General features: G+C 45.3%; 6 protein-coding genes across 10 annotated transcripts; 3 read left to right on the top strand and 3 right to left on the bottom strand.

Moving 5' to 3' along the window:
* Positions 1-1,577: 1,577 nt before the first annotated feature.
* Positions 1,578-5,776, top strand: LOC6581507 (isocitrate dehydrogenase [NADP] cytoplasmic). 4 transcript variants are annotated; one of them, XM_015161873.3, is made up of 2 exons: positions 1,578-1,693; positions 4,233-5,776. In XM_015161873.3, the coding sequence occupies exon 2, from the start codon at positions 4,233-4,235 to the stop codon at positions 5,487-5,489; it is 1,257 nt and encodes a 418-aa protein (XP_015017359.1). In that variant the 5' UTR covers positions 1,578-1,693; the 3' UTR covers positions 5,490-5,776. The 4 variants fall into 4 exon arrangements, with proteins under 4 accessions (XP_015017359.1, XP_015017362.1, XP_002007235.2 ...); XM_015161876.3 differs by lacking the exon at positions 1,578-1,693 and adding an exon at positions 3,222-3,386; XM_002007199.4 differs by lacking the exon at positions 1,578-1,693 and adding an exon at positions 3,438-3,722.
* Positions 5,777-5,930: 154 nt separating this feature from the next.
* On the top strand, positions 5,931-10,363 carry LOC6581506. Of its 2 annotated transcripts, none has more exons than XM_002007198.4 (6): positions 5,931-6,201; positions 6,274-6,598; positions 6,663-7,067; positions 7,713-8,081; positions 8,138-8,860; positions 8,956-10,363. In XM_002007198.4, exons 1-6 carry the CDS (start codon positions 6,004-6,006, stop codon positions 9,837-9,839), a joined length of 2,904 nt encoding a protein of 967 aa, XP_002007234.2. In that variant the 5' UTR covers positions 5,931-6,003; the 3' UTR covers positions 9,840-10,363. The 2 variants fall into 2 exon arrangements, with proteins under 2 accessions (XP_002007234.2, XP_015017357.1); XM_015161871.3 differs by having other exon boundaries at positions 8,942-9,252.
* A 274-nt stretch (positions 10,364-10,637) lies between these two features.
* On the bottom strand, positions 10,638-16,538 carry LOC6581505 (rab GTPase-activating protein 1-like). Its single transcript, XM_002007197.4, has 9 exons — positions 15,721-16,538; positions 15,035-15,364; positions 14,791-14,974; positions 14,149-14,336; positions 12,976-14,066; positions 12,717-12,905; positions 11,913-12,632; positions 11,396-11,851; positions 10,638-10,919 (listed from the first exon to the last, which is right to left on the bottom strand). Exons 1-9 carry the CDS (start codon positions 16,037-16,039, stop codon positions 10,743-10,745), a joined length of 3,654 nt encoding a protein of 1,217 aa, XP_002007233.1. The 5' UTR covers positions 16,040-16,538; the 3' UTR covers positions 10,638-10,742.
* A 270-nt stretch (positions 16,539-16,808) lies between these two features.
* LOC6581504 (heat shock 70 kDa protein 14) lies at positions 16,809-18,553 on the top strand. Its single transcript, XM_002007196.4, has one exon. The coding sequence runs from the start codon at positions 16,935-16,937 to the stop codon at positions 18,483-18,485; it is 1,551 nt and encodes a 516-aa protein (XP_002007232.1). The 5' UTR covers positions 16,809-16,934; the 3' UTR covers positions 18,486-18,553.
* Positions 18,483-23,343, bottom strand: LOC6581503 (DNA primase small subunit). The gene is made up of 3 exons (XM_002007195.4): positions 23,175-23,343; positions 19,809-20,009; positions 18,483-19,746 (listed from the first exon to the last, which is right to left on the bottom strand). The coding sequence occupies exons 2-3, from the start codon at positions 19,966-19,968 to the stop codon at positions 18,602-18,604; spliced, it is 1,305 nt and encodes a 434-aa protein (XP_002007231.1). The 5' UTR covers positions 19,969-20,009; positions 23,175-23,343; the 3' UTR covers positions 18,483-18,601.
* Positions 21,005-22,881, bottom strand: LOC6581502 (PHAF1 protein CG7083). The gene is made up of 2 exons (XM_002007194.4): positions 22,553-22,881; positions 21,005-22,472 (listed from the first exon to the last, which is right to left on the bottom strand). Exon 2 carries the CDS (start codon positions 22,467-22,469, stop codon positions 21,174-21,176), a length of 1,296 nt encoding a protein of 431 aa, XP_002007230.1. The 5' UTR covers positions 22,470-22,472; positions 22,553-22,881; the 3' UTR covers positions 21,005-21,173.
* Positions 23,344-23,359: the final 16 nt, after the last annotated feature.

The raw sequence follows: 23,359 nt of genomic DNA, 5'->3' as shown, positions 1-23,359 counted from the left end.
GTTTTCAGCTTTTCAGGCTCACTTTCAGAAAGCGAACCCCGAAAAACAAAACTATTTTTAGCCAAAATATATTTTAGCATAGCTTCTGCGTTGACTTTTACTTTTCATTTTTGTTACTTTATTTCGTTTTGTTGTATGTGTGCTGTTTAGAAAATAAAATCAGTTTACTTGTTTTTCATTTCATTTCATTTCATTTCAGTTTTTACATAACAATCAAAATGAACAAATACCAAATTTATGCTTGTAGAAACAAGGCACGCACTTAAATGAACGGGTAGCCCAGGTAGCCGGCCAGGTAGCCAAGTGGCTAGAGACAGCTGCTGGTACTTAATGCTCAATTTCACGTTCATTGACACGAGGCCACCGGCGAGGGGGGGTGGGGCGGCGAGCAGGCGACTAGGCATGTCTGTCTGTCTGCAAAAAAATTGTCACCTGTAAAGCAAGAGTTTCGCCGGCACGCGCGCATTTAACATCGAGTCAAATAGCTTGAATTTATTTCTTATTTTATAAAACGAAATTGTTATTTAATGCAATTGAAGCCTGTTATAATTAGATTATATAACAATTTGAGTACGGCTCAACGATTATCTAATTGGACAATAGAAAGCGGCACATGCTGTCCAGCCAATTAGACAACTTTTTTCTTTCATTAAAGAAAAAAAAAAAAACCATAAACATTGTCGCCAAGCGAGTCTTTACTGTACAAAAGAAATGGGAGAAAAATACTTTAAAATATTTGTATTTATTTTTTGTAAATCTTGTTTGTCTAAGAATTAATTTGCTTTGCTTTAATTTGCGGCTGTTAATTTTATTTGTCTTTATTTATTTATACGCCTTAAGCATATTTTGCACTTCACTTCACTTTCGCACATTAAAAATGCAATAAAAATGTCTAGAAAAAAAATCAGTTTTTAGTCTAGCTGTGTTAGAGGTAATCATTTTTATTTTCACATCCATTTTTTTTTATTATTTACTACGTTAAGATTTAATAGCTTCACATTTCACTTTTACGGCACTCGAGGAAAAATTCAATTTTGATGTCAAATCAATCTGCAAAATGAAGTTAGGAGAATTAAGCCAAAAGAGTTGTGAGACAATAGAAAGTTCAGATTTGGGGCAAAATTGCTGAGCTCAACTTATTGAAAATTTTATATTATTTTAATTTTTTGTACTTGATAACTAACGTTGCATCTTTAGCTAAGGAAACAAATGAAGACAAACTTCAATTAGAATCGCATTCTCATTTGTTTTCATTCGTTTTTTATATATTTATAGAATCTACTTTATAATAAAGCGTCCATTGCGCCAACTAAAAACTCAAAGCTCACTTTAAGCTACAAATTCAAATTGAAACCAATTTCAAAGCTTTAACGTCTTTGAGCAACAGCAAAATAGCTGCCTGCTATAACACTGCTCTCATTGAAAGCACACGGCGCTGCCACACTGCTCAAAGTCAAGCTAGCATTTTGGCGAACAGCTGGCCGCCAAACTTGTATTTATCTAGCGGCTTATCTTCATACACGCGCGCACACACATAGTCAGACCACTTCTTGCCCACAATTGTTGTCGTTTCCAATCAGTTCTACGTTGAGTCTGATTGGGAGTGGTTCGCCATCTTGCGGTCTGCAGTAAAAAGTTTAGTGTTCGTTTTTTAACAACCCGCAAGTCAGTTTTTTTTTAATACTACTCAAAGGTAAGAAATGGTCGAAAATTATATTATATAAAGTGCTAACTATCAGATGACAATCGAAAGCTCTCGCTGTTGCATTTAACTAGTTAGAACAGAATACGAATATCACATAATGCTGACTTGCAATAAATGCCAATTAGAGCTGCACAATATGTGTGCGCATATCATTGATCTAAAATTCCGTTTGTTAATATGTGGTTGAAGTACTTAGCTCTGATTAAATGAATAAATTACGTATGTTTAAACTACGAATAACCTTTGACTTAAAACTTTGTGGCTTTTGTTGCGCCTTTGCTTCACCTTCGAGTTGAACTTTCCCCACAAATACAAACATACAAAAACCAAAAAAAAAAAAACAAAAATCTGTGGGACACATGTTCACATTCATATGCATACGTGTGTATAAAAGTGCTTGTGTCTATATATCGAAATGCTCGCACACATACATATTCATTGCTTATATGCAATTCACTTTGCTTGTTTATTTTGTTGGCTTTCTAAAGCACAGCCGGTTTCTTGGCATAGAAGAAAATCTGAAAAGAGTGAGAGCAAGATATATTTTATGTATATGTATAAAGAGAGAGAATAATTTACACGTTGCCACCTGTGCTTAGCTTAACTTTCCCCTTCTGCTCCTCTTCTTCTTCTTCCACTTCTCTAGCTAACGTTCAAAGTTTAAACATATATTTGCATTGTCACTTTTTGTTCATTAGACAACGATTGTTCGAGTATAATTCTCAAGGGGCTCGCATTGTAACATACGCTTGTTCAGCACGTAGAAAACATATTAACAACGCCAAATCTTATCAGAATACGCTACTCCGACTGATAGTGTACAGTAAAAAAAAACCGCAAGAACTAATTGTAAATAAATAATATACACATATTTGTGGCGAAAGCGTGGAATTGTGGGCGTGCCTACTTCAGTCATATATATGGCGTGATTTATGTACAGACAAAATCACGCTACTTGGCATGCAAAGGAGCTGCTCAGCTAGCATCGAAACTAATTAGCAACAGAAGCTTATTGGGCTGTATCGCGTATCTGTATTAATATGCATGCACCACACACACACATACACACACCAGAGCGACAATCTAAATATAGATAGTTTAGCACATATGCCGCTTATATAAACGCGCCAGATGCGACAAGTTGCGCGAATAGTTGTGTAATAATTCAATTGATACAATTTTATATAAATATCTGATAAGAGAAATTCTAATTGAAAACAGACACACTGGCGCTCAATTCAAAACAACTCAATGGCGCCATTATACAACACTGCTCAATGCCAACTATCGTTATCGATAAAGATCAGCTGCGGCTATCAGCTTTGCGTGTGACCATGAACTTGTCATAAAAAAAGCCATTTTAATGCTTACTAATGGAAAAGTTTTTGGCACGCGTAAAAGGGAAGAAAGAGCAGCAAGCAACAGTTAGCCCAGCAATAAGAGTAAGGGAGAGACATAATATGCCAGTGGCTGGCATATCTACATATGTTGTTGGCCGGCAAATGCGATAACGATTACACAGGCCTGGGCGTACTTGTATTTTCGTTTGTGCTCAGAAGTTTTTGTTAAAATTTGTTTCGAGACATAGAAAAATTACTAGTTTTACTTTAGAGAAAATAAAAACATTGGCGCACACACACACGGAGCTTATCTGACTGCCAGTCTAGTGGGCCATATAACGGTGATAACAGCGATTGCGCAACGCATTTGTAATTGGTGCAGTAGAGATTGTTGGTGGCCTAACGGTGCTCGCCGGTCTGCAGTTATCAGTTTAGCACAGTGACTGGCCGGGAATACGTGTAGTCCATTGGGAGATTTGTCGCTTAGTGTTCGAAAAAAAAAAAAAAAAAAAAAAAAACCAAAAAAAAAAAAAACAAAAAAGGAGAAGATTCATTCATAGAAATTTGTTGCAGTTTGTGAAATGTTTGCATTACGCCGCAGTCTCAATATGGTCTACGGGCCGCAAAAATTGAAGCAAAACAACTATTTTAAAGTTAATTTCGGTGTCTCTGCGGCGGTAGGTTTGTGCATACCCTGTATCCAAAGTGAACTGGAGTATATTGGCTTGGCTACTAAACACATTTCATCAAAATTGTCATTTTTGTTTGCCATGCTTTCACTATTAATTGTTGTAAATACTCTGTTTTCAAAGGGTGGCGGGGTATATTCACTATTAATTCTCTTTTTGCTTATCTAAGCTTTCGCTCGATCATCTGTAAATACGCATTTCCGCTAATCAAATTTGGATCCCAAGTTAGCTTTCTCTATAGTCTGTTTTTCTCTCATCCGATCAAAGTTCACTTTGGCTTGCAATACTCAATTTCATCTTTATCAGTCTAACATTATTATCATGATTTTTATTATTATTACTTTTCTAAATTATAGAGTAAGCTGAATATTAAAATTAAGAAAAAAATGCAAGTCGTATACAATAAGGTGATATCCATCTTGTATTTGTCGTCGGTTTGTGCAGTTGATATCTTTGTTTAAATCACAGCCTTCCTATTTGGTTTGCTTTCCCGCACAGATGTCGCAGAAAATTCGCGCTGGACCCGTCGTCGATGTGCTGGGTGATGAGATGACCCGCATCATCTGGCAGTCGATCAAGGATAAGCTGATCCTGCCCTTCGTCGACGTCGAGCTGCACACATTCGATCTGGGCATCGAGGAACGCGACAAGACCAACGATCAGGTGACCATCGACTGTGCCGAGGCCATCAAGAAGTACAATGTGGGCATCAAGTGTGCCACCATCACGCCCGATGAGAAGCGCGTCGAGGAGTTCAACCTGAAGAAGATGTGGAAATCCCCCAACGGCACCATTCGTAACATTCTTGGCGGCACCGTCTTCCGTGAGGCGATCATTTGCAAGAATGTGCCCCGCCTCGTCTCCGGCTGGCAGAAACCCATTGTCATTGGTCGCCATGCCCATGCCGATCAGTACAAGGCTGTTGATTACCTAGTGCCCGGACCCGGCCAGTTGACCCTCACATTCAAGGGCACCGACGGCAAGGTCATCAACGAGGTGATCAATGACTTCAAGGGTCCCGGCATTGCATTGGGCATGTACAACACGGACGACTCGATTGTGGACTTTGCTCATGCTTCGTTCAAATATGCGCTGGACCGCAAGATGCCGCTGTACATGAGCACCAAGAACACAATCCTCAAGAAGTACGATGGTCGCTTCAAGGACATCTTCGAGGAGCTGTACAACAAGGAGTACAAGAAGCAGTACGAGGCCGCCGGCATCTGGTACGAGCACAGACTTATCGACGATATGGTCGCCTACTGCATGAAGTCGGAGGGCGGCTTCGTCTGGGCCTGCAAGAACTACGATGGCGATGTCCAGTCGGACTCCGTTGCCCAGGGCTATGGCTCGCTGGGTCTGATGACCTCGGTGCTGCTGTGTCCCGACGGCAAGACTGTGGAGGCGGAGGCTGCTCACGGTACGGTGACGCGTCACTTCCGTTTCTACCAGCAGGGCAAGGAGACCTCCACCAATCCCATTGCCTCGATCTTTGCCTGGACGCGTGGTCTGCTTCATCGCGCCAAGCTGGACAACAATCAGCCCCTCAAGCAGTTCGCCGAGACACTCGAGCAGGTGTGCATCGACACGATTGAGTCTGGCTCAATGACCAAGGATCTGGCCATCTGCATCAAGGGCAGCCCCAGCGCTGTCGAGCGCAAGGACTACCAGGAGACCTTCGAGTTCATGGACACACTGGCCAAGAATCTGCAGATCGCCCTCAACAAGGGCACCACGCAGCAGGCATCACTTTAAGCTCCCCTACCCTCCCAGCACTTGCTCCTCAAATGTCCTCATCGTCCATATTTGCCTGTTGTGCCTATGTACATATGTGTGAATGTGAACCCTAGGTATATTTGATTTTGCTACCCTTTTTATAATAATGTATTTTACATGTCGATTCCATGTTCGTTCGTCTCTGCGAGACCCCATCAAAAAAAAAAAAAAAAAACTACCTTTCGTAATTTGTGTCCCTGGCCAAGTGGAATTTTTAAATTTTGTTAAAATACTAAATAAATAAATAAATATTTTTATACCGCCAAGCAACGTTTTGTTTCCTTTTGTTTTTGAGGTCTTTAACCTATCAACCGCCCAGCCGCCCACCCACTCACAAATCGTTTGCTATAGTCGCCTCTTATATATGTTCCACTTGTGCGGCTTCTGCTGCAAGCTCTTGAGCTGCACAGCTTATTGGATTTGCGTCCAGTCTTGAGTCGACGCTCGTGGACAGCGCATCAGCATTCAATATATAGACGACGATATAGTCAGGATGTTGGTGAAAGGCTTGGGCTACGGCTATTGCCTGGCCTATGTGCTGGCTCTTGTTAGCTGGCCGGGCAGTGCCTATCCCACCAATAGCTATCGGGATCTGGACATATGCAATCACTGGAATGGCAGGCGACACTTCCTGGAGCTGGGCGAGCGAGGCGAGCTGCACGCGCGGAATGTGAGCAATACGGCTTACCGAGTGAGTGCTGGCAGGTTGATAGTTGTCCTAGCTCTATCTATAGAGACCCTACTCCGTCTACTCCCCATATAGAGCTCACCTCTGAGCCTCAAGAGTGACTTGACTGCCGTGGACGTGTGGTATCAGTGCAATCTGGAGCTGGTCACCTGTGCCGAGTGTGTGATTCGGGTTACCTTCACCCATGCCAACTTCTCCAAGAGCTGCAGCAACACGAATACCAATATGTGTCCTTGCGAGCACATTCAATTCTCGGAGCCGCCCTACGACACCACCATCTCCGGGCAGGAGTTCTGTGGCGATGGCAAGGTTTTTCGCAGCAAAACGAGAACGCTGCAGCTCAAGTTCTTCTACAGAGCCACCAATGCCCACGTGTTCTCCCTGCAGTACTTCTCAGAGCGTGAGTCAAACTCTCCCCTCCCCCGTCTAGGGTCTCCCTTTTACAGCTGTGAAACTCGCTTTAGGCAATGTAAAGATTGTCAGTGGCTCACCCAAGCAGTCCATTGTGGGCAACGGCAATGCCAAGTACTTGCCACAGGTCATCTCGACGCCCTATTTTCCCATGGCCTATCCGCGCGACTATGGCATCGAGCACATACTCACCTGCGAGGCGGACAATTGCCAGGTGCGTCTGGACTTTACGGACTTTCAGCTGGGTCTCGCCTCGACGCTGGAAATCTTTGACTCGAATGGCCAAATGCTGGACTCCTACACGGGCGAGCACTTTCGTCCGCCGATTACAGTGAGCAGCGGAAAGTCCTTGCTGCTGCAGTTTCGTGGCAATTCCGCATCGGGCGTGGGCTTTCGCGCCGAGGTCAGCTTTGTCTCCTCCAAGCAGCTTAAGGACGAGCGTCTTGTGCCCTACACTGGTGAGTGAGTGCAGCTATTTGAGGGTCTACAATTGGTTTATTGATTGAAAACCAGCTGAGGGGCAGTGGGTGGGGGCTTGGGTGGCTGTTGTATAAATTTCAATGCCAAGGCGCAGACTAAAGTGGAACTAGGCGATGCTTTAACACGGTCTAGTTTGGTAATGCAATCGATATTGCTGGTGTAAGTGTGCTTACGGCATGGCGTAAGAGAAAGAATCTCCGTTAGCGTAATACGAATATATAATCCTATGGTTTATATATAGTTTAGGTAAGACTTTAATTATATATAGAAGGTAGAGACTTGGGTTAAGGTCGGCTGCAGTCTATGTAAGGAAAATTAAAGAATAGCCATGCTTAGTAAATTTCGATGAGGTTGAACCACTAAGGACTAAGCCCTACTTGACACAAATGGTGTTAGGACTCTAGGTCCCTTCAAGGCTGAGATAATAATAATGCAGCTTAACTGCTAAATGTTAATCCGACTCGGCAGGAATGGAACAGCTGGATCTTAAATCAGTTTATATCGAACGGAAGATGCTAGGATCCTTGCACCTCAGGGTCTAAGCTCAATTTACATTTAGCGGAAGATGCTAGGGTCCTAGGTCCTTTAAGACCTATCGGTAAACAACATATCTACCTCAACAGATTGTGGTGGCATGGTGACTGGACCTGGAGGCGCCATCACCATGATGAACATGATTGAAAATACCACAGATGTGCGGCTATTCGACTGCATTTGGATCATCAAGCCGGGCAACAACTACATGATGATGAAGACGCACATCTCATTGCGTGTGGATGACTTTTATGGCATGGCAGCGCGATCGGAGCTGACCATTAGACAGGGCACCACATCCGATGCGACGGAAATCGAGAACGTAATGTGGCCGAATAATGGACTTAGCAAGGAGAATCATATAGCGCCCATATTGACGGGCTACTATATACGATTGCGCGGAGTGTTCGGCATGTCCTCCAAGCTGGCCATCGTCTACAGCGTCTTCAATTATTTGAGTGGGTAGAGTGAAGTATTTCTTATACTCCAGCCTAATGTTGGTCTCTCCTTATAGATTGCTATATTGGCTCGGAGTTTCTGTGCGGGAATAATCACTGCATTTCCATACGTCTCCACTGTGATGGCTTCGATCACTGCGGCGATGGCAGCGATGAGCCCGACTCCTGCGAGGAGGACTGGGCGCACTTGCATCACGATCGCCGCTGGTACTCACACAAGCCCAACTACTACTTCCCCAAGATCGATCAGTATCCGGACTTGAAGACAGCCACGGGCATATTCATCATTAGCACCCTGGGCATCTTTGGCGTGCTGTCCGGCTGGATGGTGATACTCTATCGCATGGGCGTACGGGCGCGTCATCAGCGCGAGCTGCAAAGCCATTTGCAGACGATCAGTGAGCTGCTGGATCGCCAGGACGAGGATCGGCCGCCGGATGAGCCGCCCAGCTATGAGGCGCCGCCCGACTATGAGGAAGTCATCAAAGTGGGCATGCAGCAGGAGCTGCGGGAGCCGCGACGCCAGCGCCGACGTCCACCAAGGGAGCGCGGCTGCAGCCGTGCGCCGAGTAACTGCACCATGCAATCGGTGGTGCCGCTGCACCGCAGCTGCAGTCTGGAACAGGATCAGCCCAGCACCTCGGCGGCAGCGATGACACGTGCCGTCGCTTCCACCGATACCACACAGGATGCAACACAGTTGGAGCAGCAGCAGCAGCAGCACCAGCAGCAGCAACAGTTGCTATCACAGCGCATGCTGTTGGCCACCGCCATTTGTGGTAAGGACATTGCTTGAATCACCATTCAAGACTCCTCCTGCTCCTCCACCCTCCCCTGCACTTGCTAATTTACCAGTACAGAATCCCGTTTGCAGGCGCTGCAAGCACGTCTGGCACGGCGACGCCAGCAATCCTCAGTGCGCCGCAGCAATCCGTGGGGCTTGCAGCGTGCCCGCCATCGCTATCCGTTGGGCGTGAACTATCCGCAGCCGCTGGAGCGACCACGCCCACCAACAACAGTGCAACGGACGACTGTACCGACGCCTTTCGAGACAATTCACTCAATATATCACTCACTCTAGGGCTACCCAGCTCCACCACCAACCAGAGCCTGAGCAGCAACTGCACCGAGCATACGTACCTGAAGCGCTCCTGGCTGCTGGTCCAGCAGCCGCCGCATGGTCAGCGCTGTCGGGTGCAGCGACTACGCCACACCTTCTCGTCGCCCGAAGCCTTTGGCGCCCATGAGCCGAATCTGAATCTGCCCTATCCGGACTTCCTCAGTTACGGCACGAATATGCCGCACGAGCGCAGCAGCAGCAACTTTGGCTCCGAGCTCTCTAGAGATCCCTCCAGCTACAGCTTTGGCAAGCGGGCGCGACTCGCGGCCGCCGAGCAGAGCGATTGCCATACCTTGACTCCGCTGCCGACACCGACGCCGACGCCAACGCCAACGACGACGCCAAGTGGTGACTTGGAATGCTCAATACAAACGCTGCAGTCGGAGATGACGCTGTCTCAGCGGGATTTGCTGAGCGACAGTGAGGCGGAGCAGCAAGTCTCTTGCTTTGGAGCCGTCTCGCAACGACCCAAGCGGCGACGCGTGCGCAGTCGCTCCTTCAGCAGCAGCGGACGACCGGGCAGCGGACCAAAGCGACGTCTGCGGCAGCGCAGCTCTTCGGCGGACTTACTGATCTACGCCAACTTGGAGAGGGATAGGGGGGAAGGTAAAACCATACAGCGATTGTTTTTTATATGAAGTGGGATTGAAATGAAAGAGAGTGTGGATGAGAGAGGGTTCATAGAGAAGGGGGAGTATTTAAAGAGAGCTGTATATACATATAGACAGAGATAGATGGAGGAATCGATAGAGGGACCTTTATCTATCTATAGAGAGGGAGGAATCGATAGGCAGACGCCGATAGAGGGATGGATCGATTCCTCTCTATATAGTAACTGATCTACAAAGAGAGAGAGACGAATCAAGAGAGAAAGAGGTTTCAGAACGAGTGGCTTGCGGAGAGGAGGTTTACAAAGGGATATGGGATATACTATACACAGAGTGGGTATAATAAATTGTATATAGAGAGAAAACTGCATGGAGAGAACGAAAATATAGAGTGATGATATATTGAGAGGGAGCCTATAAAAGAACGATAGTATTATGCCCGATGTGATGCTGTTCAGACGCTGGTCTTACAACTAATAACATACTCATATAGAACTACATAAATATAAATATAGAAAACATTATGAAACCCAAATAAATAAATTATTTACACAGTTTGTTGCATTACTTGTTGATATATATGGCATATATAGTATATATATATATTTTGTATATAAGATTCAGCGTATTTTTGTTTATTTTGCTGCAGTGCATGCCAAACTGTATGCACGTACAGTTGGACAAGCCTAGGTGCGTTTAAAGTGCAAAAGGAAAAACGATGCAATTTCTCTATATAGAAACCAAGGAATGCGCAAAAAGTACAAACATATATGTATATATATGTGTGTGTGAGTGTGTATGACTAAACTGGTATATATAGTATGTATACATATATATAGTATGTATGTATATAGACGAATACGATAGGCGTAAGACTGCCTGCTAGCCAGAACAGTCTACATTTTTAGAGATATACGTTTATGCGTCATATATCTATGGTTGCGACTGCAGCTGCTGCTTGAGATTCTCGGCGAGCAGCGATTTGCTGGTTTCCAAGGGAACAACAATGTTGCGCAAACTGTCGATGCTGTTGCGCAATTTAGTGGCCTGAAATTTTGTGGGCAATTTCGGTGAGCCGCCAACCGAAGCAAAGGCAAACGCTTTGTACTCCTATAAAAACAGAGAAGGATATAAATGATATATGTATATGTATATCATATATTAAACACAAACTTTTATTTCAGTGGCAAACACAAAGAAAATCAATTGTCAATGAAATCAACACTGCAAATAAGGTCATTATGTAGGTTATATATAAAAAGTCAACTAAATATATAAGCATATATAATAAATTCTTCATGTATGTATGTAGATATCTCTATATAAATAATGCATGATAATGATTAACAAATTGGAGTATGGTCAATGGCAACGCAGGTGCTCACAAAACTTTTAGTATTCGAAACAAAATTTTTAAAGCCATTCTCAGGGCTCAAACAAAGAATGTAAACTTAAAAATAGCATATAAGAATAGTTAATAATAATAATAATGTAGTATGGGAACTTAAAACTGTTTGAAGAGGCTTGAACGGGCGACTGTCATGGATTAATTGTGTTGTTGTTGTTGTTGGCTGGCATTAGGTTACCTGATTGGCGCTTGGGGAGCTGGCCTCGCTGACCGTGGTCGGCCCCTGACTCATGTACGATTGGAATGTGGGTCCGGGCTGATCGGAGCGATGCGGTTGGCCGCTGCGCGTGGTCACCTTCTCCTGCAGCGAATTGAAGGTCTTTGAGAGCCAGGGCTGCCAGCTGTTCCGATTGGTTTGTAGCTCGCTGAGCGTATTGTTTAGCTGATGGTTTAGGTCTTGATTCTTGCATTCGGCCTCCACTTGCGCTAGCTTGGTCTGCGCGAGCTCCAGCTCCAATTCACGTATTCGCTGCGCAGCGGCATTCAATGGATCTAGCGGACCCAGAGGCGCATCATTCGCATTGCGTATAGGAGCCGAGTGCCGCTTAAGGCTGCCACTGCCTGACTGCTGCTTGGCATTGTCGTTGCCCACATCGATCACCTGCAGGCACTGCGAGCACTTGGAAACCGTGTGCTGCAATGCAAGAAATCTGTAGAGTAATATTTCTCTATATATTCCACTCTCATATGCTCACCATAAACTTTCCCAGCGTCTCGTTTAGCGTATTCATATCCTGCTCCTGCCTTTGTATGATCTGCTTGTACTCCTGAATGATGCCCGTGTGCTTCTTTTCCTTTTCCACAGCCCGCTCGTTGGCTGCAGCCAGCTGCTGCGACAGCGAGTCAATCTCTGCTTGGAGCTTGCGTCGCTCCTCGCCGAAGCGACTTTCATAGATTTGTGCCTCCTTCTCCAGTCGCTCCCTGTGCTGCTTTTTAAGCAGAAATTCCTCCTCGTACTGCTTTAGTTTTTTGATCTTGCGCTCGCACGCCTGCTTCATGATTTTGCGCGCCTGACTCGAACTGCGACACTTCTTGGGCAACGTGACCCGGAAATACTTTAAAATGCCCTCAAAATCGAGCTGACGTAAATCCGATTCACAGATTGACAGCAATGTGACGGCCACCTGGAACAGCACAGGCAAGCCATCCAGCAGGAATACGTCGAGCACATGGAATACAAAACATAACGGAAACCGGGCCGTATACAAAGTTAGGAACCACTGGGAGGCGTACATGTGCGTCTCAATACCGCAAGCTGTGAAATGTTCATGCAGCTTCGGTAACTGATCCTTAATAAGACGCTCCAGCTGATAGAGCCGCAGATAGAGCACCTCAAAGCCGGCCTTGTAGAGATCACGCAGTCCATAGTCGTACATTAGAGAGACCAGCACGCAGAAGGCATCCTCCTCTGGCATCTAGGATAAATGAAAATTACCTCAATAACTCTGGTTCCATATGCTTCTCCATTGTATCATTCATAAGGGACTCCTCTTACTCACATGGATCAGCAAACTGGCTGCTATGAAGCTGAGGCCCTGGCAGTAGCCCACCTCGCTGTCATGGACGGCATATGCCTTGGACACCTTGAACAGGGCATCCTGACCCGAGCCGCCGGTCTCCTTGAAACACTTGTGCGCCGGAAAGGTGCGATGTATGTCCCGCTGTATGACTGTCTCACATTTGGTTTCCTAAAAATACACAATTATTTACATTATTTCCATATATACATTATATAACCTCAAGTGTTCCGTTACTCACTTTGGTGATTAGAATCTTGTACATGTCATTCATTTCCACCTTGCCCTCCACATTGGCCAGCTTCTGCCAGATTTTTTCGCGCAGCGCCTCGGGCACACCCAGACGCACCAAGGGCGCCAGATTTTTGGGTCGCTTCTCGCCGTCCCATTCCCGCAATATGGGATCCCATTCATCGAGGGTATCCTGCGAGCAGTCCTTGGACACTTCGCCAGTGCCGCTGAGCAGCGGCTCATCGCCGTCGCTGCTGTAATCTGTGGGACAATCATCCTCAATGGACGCAATGGACGAGCTGCGCACAATGCGCGATAAATTTGTCATGCCCAGCTTGAGGAACAGAGCCGAGGAGCCTTGTTGGCCGGCCTGAAGATCGGTAATCTCCTCCGAGGGATCAATACTGTTCACCTTCCAGTTGAGTTCGTCTGTGCGCTTCAGATGCAAATAGAAGCGCAGCGTCATCGGCCGCTTGGACATGAAGTGATCCCTGATGCGCATTTCGCTGGCCGACTGAATGCTCACCGGCGTCTCAATGACAAAGCGCACCGGCTCCTGTATGCCACGCATGACAATGTCCACGGCGACGGTCAGGTTTGTTTTGGACGTTTCCTGATTGAGTTGCTCGAATGCCTTCTCCTGCGCCTTCCACTCGGCCCGTATGGCATAGGCATTCAGGCAGGCGCTCACCGAGTCGGGCTCGGTGCTCGCACCCGGGACCTGCACATAGCCCATATTCAGCATGTCAATCAGATGCATATCCTTTTGGACTACCAGCTTGCCGGGTGCGACGAGTACACCAAAGCAGCGCTCAATGTACAGGGGCTGCAGGACATTCGATGCCGTCTGCTTGACTGTGATGCACACCTCCTTGTCCGTGTTGGCGCGCAGCTTGAAGCAGCCTCGATCACGCGGCACAGCTGCATACGAGTTCTTGGCTACCTTTTCGCGTATTTCCAGCGAAACAATAAATTCATATCCAGCGGTATTTAGGGGATTTCCACTGATATCCGACGTCACCGAGTTAGCCATATCCACAGCCGAGGTCAAACTGCAGCTCATGCTGGGCGCATACGTTTGGAATGCCTTCTGAAAGCAAGCTGCAAACGGAATAGGAATATGAATATGAAGATATATATAAATGCATATATGAATCATGTCCGTGCGATTAGATACACTCACCGCTCACTTGGTTTACTGCCTCGGGTATATGGCAGCGGAACACATGGCACTGGAACAAAGCTTCTCCATGCAACCATGTGAAAGCGAAGCAGCCGTTCTCTGCGGTGTCCACGGGACCGCGATAATACAATATAATGCTTGATATTTCATAGGTAGCTATAATCGTATTGCTCTCCGCATCGTGTAGACTGAAAACGGTAAGGTATTATTGAAGGTGTGACTAATTACGATTATGAATATAATTTAAAGCAAATCGAAGAAATTGAGAATTGCAAAAAGGAATTGAAAACGGCGTGAAGTACCTAAAATAGACTATACGCTTAACATATCGTTTACATTGGCTTAATAAAATATGTTACAGTGAGTAACAGCTTGCCTTTTGCAGATGTTTTCAGTGTTCTCGGCTTGCCTCTGACATCTGTTTAATATAGTTATTAACTATTAGTTAATTAAAGCGCGCAGCAGCTTGCCATTTACAACAGCATGATTAAGGTGTGTCTCAGATAAAAGCGAATAACACTTTGTCTTTTACAGGTTCTGTTAGTGTAGTACAATGCTTTTTTCTCCTCCTATTTCATCTTAAAGCGATCCAAGCAATGTTTCTAATATTAAGCCTCTAACAGGTTCTTCTTGATTACTTACACAACCAGTCCATCGGAACAATTGGGTATGCTGACAGTGATCTTGAGGCCCACCGACTTGGAGCCGCTGTTCAGTTCGCACATGATGCGATAAACATCTGTCTCCGACTTGGGGGCATTGATATTGGCAGCGCCCAAGTAGGTAACACCGGCGAATATAGTGCAGCCCTGATCGATTTCTGAAACTATTGAAGAGCATTTTGTTTAGATATGGCTGAGTATATCAATATGATTCTCGAGCTTACCCTCCTCATCGGTGGTGTCGCCTTTCTCTGGCTTCATGGCATCCTGTTTCTCCTCAATGCAGGCGGGACTCGCATCGATGCAATCATAGAACACCGACTGACCGACACGATTGTGCTCCGAATTGGATGCATCCTCTGATTCATCGCAGCCCTTGGGCGAGAATAGATTGCATTTGAAACGCATTTCCGTATCGCCAGCGGTCTCGGTCTGTGCTTTCCGCCCAGCTAATGGCAAAGTCAATGATTTTTGTTGTTGCTCCGTTCGTTGCGGCTGTTGAGGCTGAGGCTGCTGCTGCTGCTGCTGCTGATGACGCGTCTTATCGTTGACAGCTGCAAATGTTAATTGGCAATTATGACAAAAGTGCCTCTATATGGTTGAAATTTAAATGAAAATATCGTATTGATCTTTTATGTGGAATGCGATTCGATAGCTTTTCTGAATTATTTTTGTTTGTTATTTGCTTTTGTTACCATGACAGCCATTGGAAGCCATTCGTTTAGATAAGATTGCGCACTGGGCTTACTTTTAAGTCCACCCTCCCTCCGTCTATTTAAAAGGCGCTCGCGTCCAAATATGGAACGTTGTGTGTGCGCAGCTGGTGTCTGGCAAACAACTGAGCTTCAGCTGTCTTCTTCGGTTCTTTTTTATTACTCAATTTTCCCTCTGCTCAGCACTTGTTACTCACCTGCTGTATTGGCAGCCAAGCTGTTGCGTTCCAGATGCAGGTCACGCAGCGCGTCCGTCATCTCGTGCTTGATGTCGCTTAGATTGCGATTGTGCGCCATGTCCAAAGTGGGTGAGCGATCGCCGCCAGCATCGCCGACACCCGGTGAAACCGGCAGAGCACTCAGTGATTCGGTCACTTGGGCACCCACTGTGGACGCCGCTGGCGGTGATGCCAATTGCTCCAGCGGTGTAGCCACATTGCTATCATTCACAATCTCGTATTCACCACTGGTTGTAATCGAAGACTCCGAGGATTTCGTGCTCAAATTATCATCCATTATGTAGGCTCAACTGTGTGTGAGTGTGTGTGTGTGTGTTTGTGTGTGCGATTTACTTCAAGGTTGTTTTATTTCGTTTCGCTACGAATTTCTTTCCCTTTTGTTTATTCGAGTAAGTTTATGAAATGCGCATTTTCTTGCAGTTAGATAAACTTATTTCTATTTTTGTTCAATTTCAATTAAGAATTTTTTAATTTTCAATGCACCTCCGCTCCATTGTTTAGCTTTTGCCTTAAATCGATGACGAATCGTTACTTTTTTTGTTGGGGTTTCTTTGGGGGGCGTCAATTGCGTTGCATGTGTCTGTATGTGTGTTTGTGTGTCTGTGTGCGTTCTGTTTGCTTGACACAAAAACTACAGTTTTGTATCGTGGGGTGGCGCTTATGTCGTATTTGGGGTCAATAGTTGCCTGCTTTACGTACACTATGTATAGATTTTTGTTTACATATTTTTGTGGTGTTGGTAAACGTTGCGCGTTGGCCTAGTGCTGGCACCTGATGCAAAAGTAATACTGTTGTACAACATGCATACATTCCACAAGATAGGCAGGATGAAAATTCCTGGATAGGTGATAGACACCTGTTGAAATACATTATTTATTTTATATCTTTAGTTTTTGAATCAATCAAAAATACTCGCAACCGACAAGTTATAACAGCGGCATATTTCATATCCTGTGACTAGCAGGCAAACACATTCCACATCGTACGCAATAAAATAACCATACACAGCACTGTTATGAAACGCTTGCAGCACTGTTAAATATCGATAGTGGCGATAGTATTACCGCGCTGTCTGACAAAAAAAACGTGCGCGTGCTGCATTTCGTTGCTATATTTTTGTAATATTTCATAAATTTCTGTACACTGTCAGGCACTATTTTAATTGCAGCGAAATGTGGCCGCGTTTTGGCATTAAAGTCGGTAACAGCACACTGTGCATTGCTTACGTAAAGGCCGATGGCAAGGCTGAAGTAATTGCTAACAAGCAAGGTGATCGCGTCTCGCAAGCGTGTTTGCTATGGAACGGCGATGCGGAGACGGAATGTGGCCTGACGGCCAAACAGAAGATGGCCACACGACCCAAGCAAGCGGTGGCGCACAGTTTTCAACTGCTGCAGCCCGAGGAGGAGCTCAACGAGGATAAATTTAACAAATTGGCGCTTAAGGAAGTGCCCTGTGAATACGATAAGGAGGCCTTTGTGTTCCGCATGGAGCACACAGTGCCGGCGGATAGAGATGATCAAGAGGATACGATAGTCACGAAAGAGATGAGCGCCTTTGAAGTGACCGTGGAACTATTGCGAGCGGAACTGGAGCTGGCGAGACAATACCACACGGACACAGAGCACGAGCCAATCGCCGTACTTTCCATACCCAGCTACTATCCGGCGAAATCGATCAAGATGCTCTCGGATGCTGCCAAATCGGCTGGTTTTCATGTAGCCCAAATCATTGCCGAGCCCACAGCTGCAGTGCTTTGCTATAAAATTGGTGAGGAGCAGCTGGAGAAGCAGCAGGAGGCACGTCGGCATGTGCTGACCATCAAATGCGGCGGACTGTACAGTAACTTTGCCTTGTATGCTGTGCAGAATGGCTATTTCATTGAGCTGGCCACCTTCGGGCCCTTTTCCATTGGCGGCCGTCAGTTCACCGATGCGCTGGTGCAGTTCATCTGCGAGGAGTTCAAGCGCAAGTACAAACTGGATCCGCACGAGTCACGTCGTTCGCTGGCCAAAATTCGAACTGCTGCAGCCAATTGCAAGCATATCTTGACAACGCTGCCGTCCACGCAGCTGTACATAGATTCCCTGATGGATGGCGTTGATTACAATGCGCAAATGTCGCGCGCACGCTTCGAGAGTCTCATCCAGCCGGTGATCAATGGGCTGATACAGCAGCTGAGCGAGTGTGTGGAGCGTGCACAGCAGACGCATCCGGAACTAAAGCGCATCGACGATATTGTGCTGCTGGGCGCCACCATGCAAATACCGAAGCTGCAAGCAGCAGTCGCAGCTCGCTTTCCGGACGCCAAGCTGCACAATAGCCACTCTACGGACGAGGTGGTGGCCATCGGCTGTGCCCGGCAGGCGGTCTTCCTGCTCGATCCGCGGCAGGCGCAGCTGCAAAAGGCCGACGATTGTGTCCTCGTCGAGGATGATTTGTACATTTGGCATGGCAACGACGAGACGAATGCCAAACTGGTTTTGAGCAAGGGCAGCATATTGCCCGCCAAGATCAAAGTGACACTGCCACAGTCGGGCGAGGGAGATGCAATCGATGCCCTGGCCTCGTTCAAGCTCCGCACCGGACAAAGCGAAATATTGGCACGTCTGCCCGACACGACGCCGACCATCGATGACGGACTATTTCAGCTGGAGGTCGAAGTGGATTGGGATGACAAGGATGGTAATATTGTGCCATTGGTGCGGCTGCGTTGCATGTGAACTCAATCATTTAGTCTATTTATTGTTGGTAGCCTAATACTTATAATAAAAACAGAGTATATAATAAATCCAAAAGCTTCAATCAATTGGACCAAGCTCCAAGCGAGAATCTGTCTCTAGAAGTCCATTGACTTCGTCTTGAAGTTCCGTTCCAGCTTACGCAAAAACTCCTCGAAGACCACGACGCCCTTGAACATGCTCGTCTTCTTGTAGTCCTTGATGCGACTCTTGTCCTCGGGCGCATCCATGTAGCTCTTCGTCTTGTCATCATAGGCATTGATCTCCTGCAGCAGCTGCGATATGGTGGGCACTGTTGTCGGATCAAACTTGCCCACGGCGCTGGCACTGAAAGGTATGCACACCTTGCCCGTGGCCGGGTGGATGCAGAAGGGCGCCTTCAGCAAGTGATTGAAGCCTTTGGTCACATTGATGTCCAGCCGAGGATAGAGCAGGCACAGCTGCACCTCCTCCACAATGTGCTTCAGCTTGCGACTCCACACATTGGCCGCACTCGTGCGCATCGAATTCGCATAGCGCACAAAGCTCTCCCAGATCAGTTTGGAGTGGGCACCATCCTCGTGGCTCTTCTGTAGGTACGCCTCCAAATTACTGCGAGCCGCCTCGTCGCTAACCATTTGCAGCAGTTTGCTGACGCCTTTGGGCGAGCCAAACAGATTCTGATCCTCGAGTATGATCTCCTCAAACATGGGCTCCACAATTTTCAAAGCCCGCCGCAGACTATGATGCGTGCGATCGCCGATTTGGACACGGGCCACATTGTTCGTATAGGTCAGTATATTCAGATACTCAGCGACCGCTGCTCGAGCACGTGCGTCCAAATGGCGAGCCGTGTGATCGCATACCCAGCAATGTATGCCTCGACGGCCCGAGAATATCCACAGCATGTGCTCGAAGCCAAAATCTTCACGCAGCGCCACATCCAAGACTTTCGCCGCCAGCATCATAAACTTCCAGCACTTGAGACACATCTCTGCACCCGAGCAACAGTTGCGTATATCGTCATAGTCCGTAGCATCAATATCGAAGACCAATTCACGCTGCACGGGCGTCAAGCCACCGGCCACACTGCGGAAGTTCTTTGGCCTGATGTTCATCACAGGCCCGATATCTATTTTATAGGGATTACGCGTACAGATCTCCTTCTCCAGCTCCGCCTGCGTCTCAAAGCACAAGTAGCGTATGTAGATATCGTCTTGCAGAGTGAATGAAATTTCCCGATTCACAAATATGTTATCCTCAGCTAAAAAATGGAAATATTTTTTAATATAATCAGATAAAATCTTAATAGCGTATAGTTCTTACAATGTCCATAGTTCAGCCAGCGATAGAAGGGCTCGTGTGGAAAGAGGCGTCTATAGTAGACGGGTAGCATGTCTGGCAGTATATTAGGGTCGTAGGCGGGCGCCTTGGACTCTGTCGTTGCCTGTGGCTGAGTTTCCTGCTCTGCGTTCAGTTCCGGCATGTCGAGGATGTCTTATATAAAGGAATTTATGAAATGAAATGCTAAAAAAAAAGAATGGCATCAAAACAGAGATGAAAATAAGGCAAAACTAGAGCTGCTCTTATAAGTAAAAGCAAATTATATAAGTTGAAGCTCGTGACAGACCTAATGAAAATTGCATAGAAGGGCGTTATTTTCAATTGAAGGTTTGAGTGAAAAATTTAATTAATTTATATTTATTGAGCTGGCAATGGGTTCTAGAGACATGAGCCCATAACAAATTTATACCCAAAGTCGTAATATAAGTAACGCTCATAGATGTAAGTGGGAGTCATAAATAGACGATAATTACTAGAACAACTGATTCTAAAAGATATTCTGAAGAATACAACTTAAGAGTTAAATATTTTACATCACTACTTCCCTATTTTGAGAATATGAGAGTCACATGGAAAAGCATTATTTATATATAACGCAAAATACATTATTATGGTCAAGTTAGAATTTAACTTATATTACACGTGTATAAGCTTCCTCTACAGATTATCAGAAGTGCAGAGAAAGGCGTAATTACATGAAGTACAGTCAGCATCAGCAGTGAATGAGATAAGCTCTTAAACGTGGTTTCAGATTACATAAGCACTATATGAGTATATGAAGATAAGTAAAGTAAAACGACTTTAAAATTTTTTGTTTTTGTCGAAACCTTATTGCTATATTTTTATATATATAATTTTTTTGATGATTTTTGTTTTGTTTTCTGTTTTTTTGTTTCTTTTTTAAAGAGAAATACACGTTTGAGCTTAAAATATTTAGATATTTTAACGACATGCAATTAAAAAATATACGCAGCTAATTAATTGTCAATTGAATGAGTCGAGTCCAAGTTGAGGTCGAGTTAACATAAATGGAATAATAATAGAACCGCAAAAACAATATATATACTTATATGGTCAGTGAGTCTGATAAATTTGCTTAGCTTGCTATATAGAAATTCTATATAGATATATATATATATATATATAACTATATATACTCGTAATGTAACTACTAATTATTTAAGGTCTAAGTTAGATCATGGTTTCTGTAATTTTTGTTTTTGGTGCTTAAAGTTAAAATTCATCATCAACACGCTCGCACGCACGCACGCTCACACAGACAGACACAATTACAAACGAATCAGGACAGCAAGGACTATGCAGCCAGCGATCCATTCTGTTCATCTTCTAGGCGACAGTCAAGCGAATGTCCTGCATTTTATGCTGCTGCCACGAATGCGCTGGCTGCCGCGGCGGTGCTGTATTGTACAAGGTAACCGATGCGATGTGATTGTTCGGCATCACTTCAAAGATTAGATCCTGATAGCCATAGCAGAAGGTCGAGCCAAAGGGATTCGCTGTATTCGTGGAGCTGGCACGATGCAACACCACCGGACGCTCGGACGTTGCCAGCGACCCACTAATCTCATCCCATTTGGTGTAGGCAGTTATATTGACATGATCATGCTTGTTGTCGCTCTCGCTCGACTGATGATCGGTCTCCAGCTGAAACTGGAATTCACAGCGATGGTACATGTTGAAATTAAAGTGGCCCGGATAATTGGTGTGCAGTATGAACTTCTTGCAGGTCTGTGTGCGGGCATCGAACAGCACATCGATGCCCAGGGTGAAATAATTGAAGAATATATCGCTGCGTTTGCTCTGCACTTGGCGATTGACGCTCGAACTGTGAATCTTCATTTTGTCCTCACTCTTGAAGAAAATGCGATTGGGCGCACCCAAATTGGTGGCGACATCCTCACAGCTATCGCCGAAGAGCAGCTCACGCGTAAAGCACTGACGGCGTGGCTCTAGCGCCCGACCCGAACCCTCCGTAAATAGTTTCAGCTTCAAGCCCTTTGTGTGGCCATATGAAGTCCGCAGCACGGTGGCCGATTCCAGATACATTTGTCTATGGTAGCAGGACAATGGCAGTGATGGAGCCCGATTCTCGGCCACATTGCTGCCCGCGTACAGCGCCATTTTGGAGACCACAGGCGAGGCGCCATTCAGAAAGACCAGCGAGCCCATTCCATGGCCATAGCCGGAGTGCAGTTTGCTGTCCACGGGGAAATAGAAGCTAAGTCCGCGAAAATGCAATGCAAAGAGCTGTTTGGCCGCATCATAAACACCTGGATGGGTGGCTCCGAACGAATGCTCGATCTGCTCGATGCTGGGCAACACTTCAGGTGAATTGAAATAGACGCCGCAATATTTCAGCTTCACCAATTTCATGTTGAACACTTCAATGGTTTTCAGACGCTGAACAACTGGATCAAAGATCAAACGTAATCCATCCTGCGGCAGATTTATGATGATGTCCACGCCCAACGGATTTGTATCCGAGTAGAGCACTTGTACACCTCTTATGATGCCCACCTGCGACTGTATGATGGCAATCGCTTGGGAGAAATGCATTCCCAGCACAAACTCCCACGCATCGCAGCCAAGCGAGATCTCAGGCACAATTTCCAGGTCGAGCATATTCTGTGACAAAATTTATTTTTGGTTTTTGTTTATTTTGATTTTTGTTGTAATTTTACAATTTTTTTTGCCACCTTACTGACCTTGATGTGTGAAATCAGCTGCGACCCACGAAAATATGCGCAATTTCGTTTTGTTTTTTGTTATTGTTTTTGTCTGTTATTTGTTCAAGTCCGTTGTTTCTTCTTATCCTCTGCCCCTTGTTTCGTGTTGTTTTTGGTGTCTGTGCTATTATTCTTGCTTATTTTTTGCACGTCCAATTGTTTGATTGCGTAAACGTTTAAGTTAAGGGCGTTTTGCTATTTATTTTACAGCTTTGCGTATGTTCTAAAGTTTATTATCGTTTTCTAATTCACACTCCGAACAAAGGCAAAAAAAAAAGGCAAATGCGCAGCAGAAATACAAATGTAATGTAATAACAAAGTTGAAATATTGCCAGATCGTTCAAACAGCTGATTTTGCAAATTCATTGAATGGTTCTAAACTTACATTCTAATGAAATTAAATGAGATGCATTGCAATCAACTTATAGAATTAGCCACTTTTTCGTAAGGTTTTATATAAATAAGTAAGTAAATGTTTTATTTCTAAATTATATTTGTTTGGTTGGTTGGAGGTGGCAACGCTCATTAAGAACGCAACAGCTGTGTTGAGCAGCAGCGCAGCGATTTTTGGCGCGCTTTTTCTGGAGTGTTTTGCACTTACGTTTCAATTTTATATGGAATGCTGATAAGCTGCCAACGATTCCCCGTAATTTTATATGGAAAGGTTCTTCAGTTGTGCAGTCTATGGTAATTAAATCAATTAAATTTCTCGTAAATTACGATTTACAACTAAAGCAACACCACGCACCGCACTCACAATAACAAACTGTGTGACCAGGTTATGGG

This window comes from Drosophila mojavensis, unplaced genomic scaffold, assembly GCF_018153725.1.
Source record: "Drosophila mojavensis isolate 15081-1352.22 unplaced genomic scaffold, ASM1815372v1 contig_74, whole genome shotgun sequence".
NCBI classification, from domain to species: domain Eukaryota; kingdom Metazoa; phylum Arthropoda; class Insecta; order Diptera; family Drosophilidae; genus Drosophila; species Drosophila mojavensis.
The sequence above is the reverse complement of the archived record's forward strand: the minus strand, read 5'-3'. Positions and strand labels throughout refer to the sequence as shown.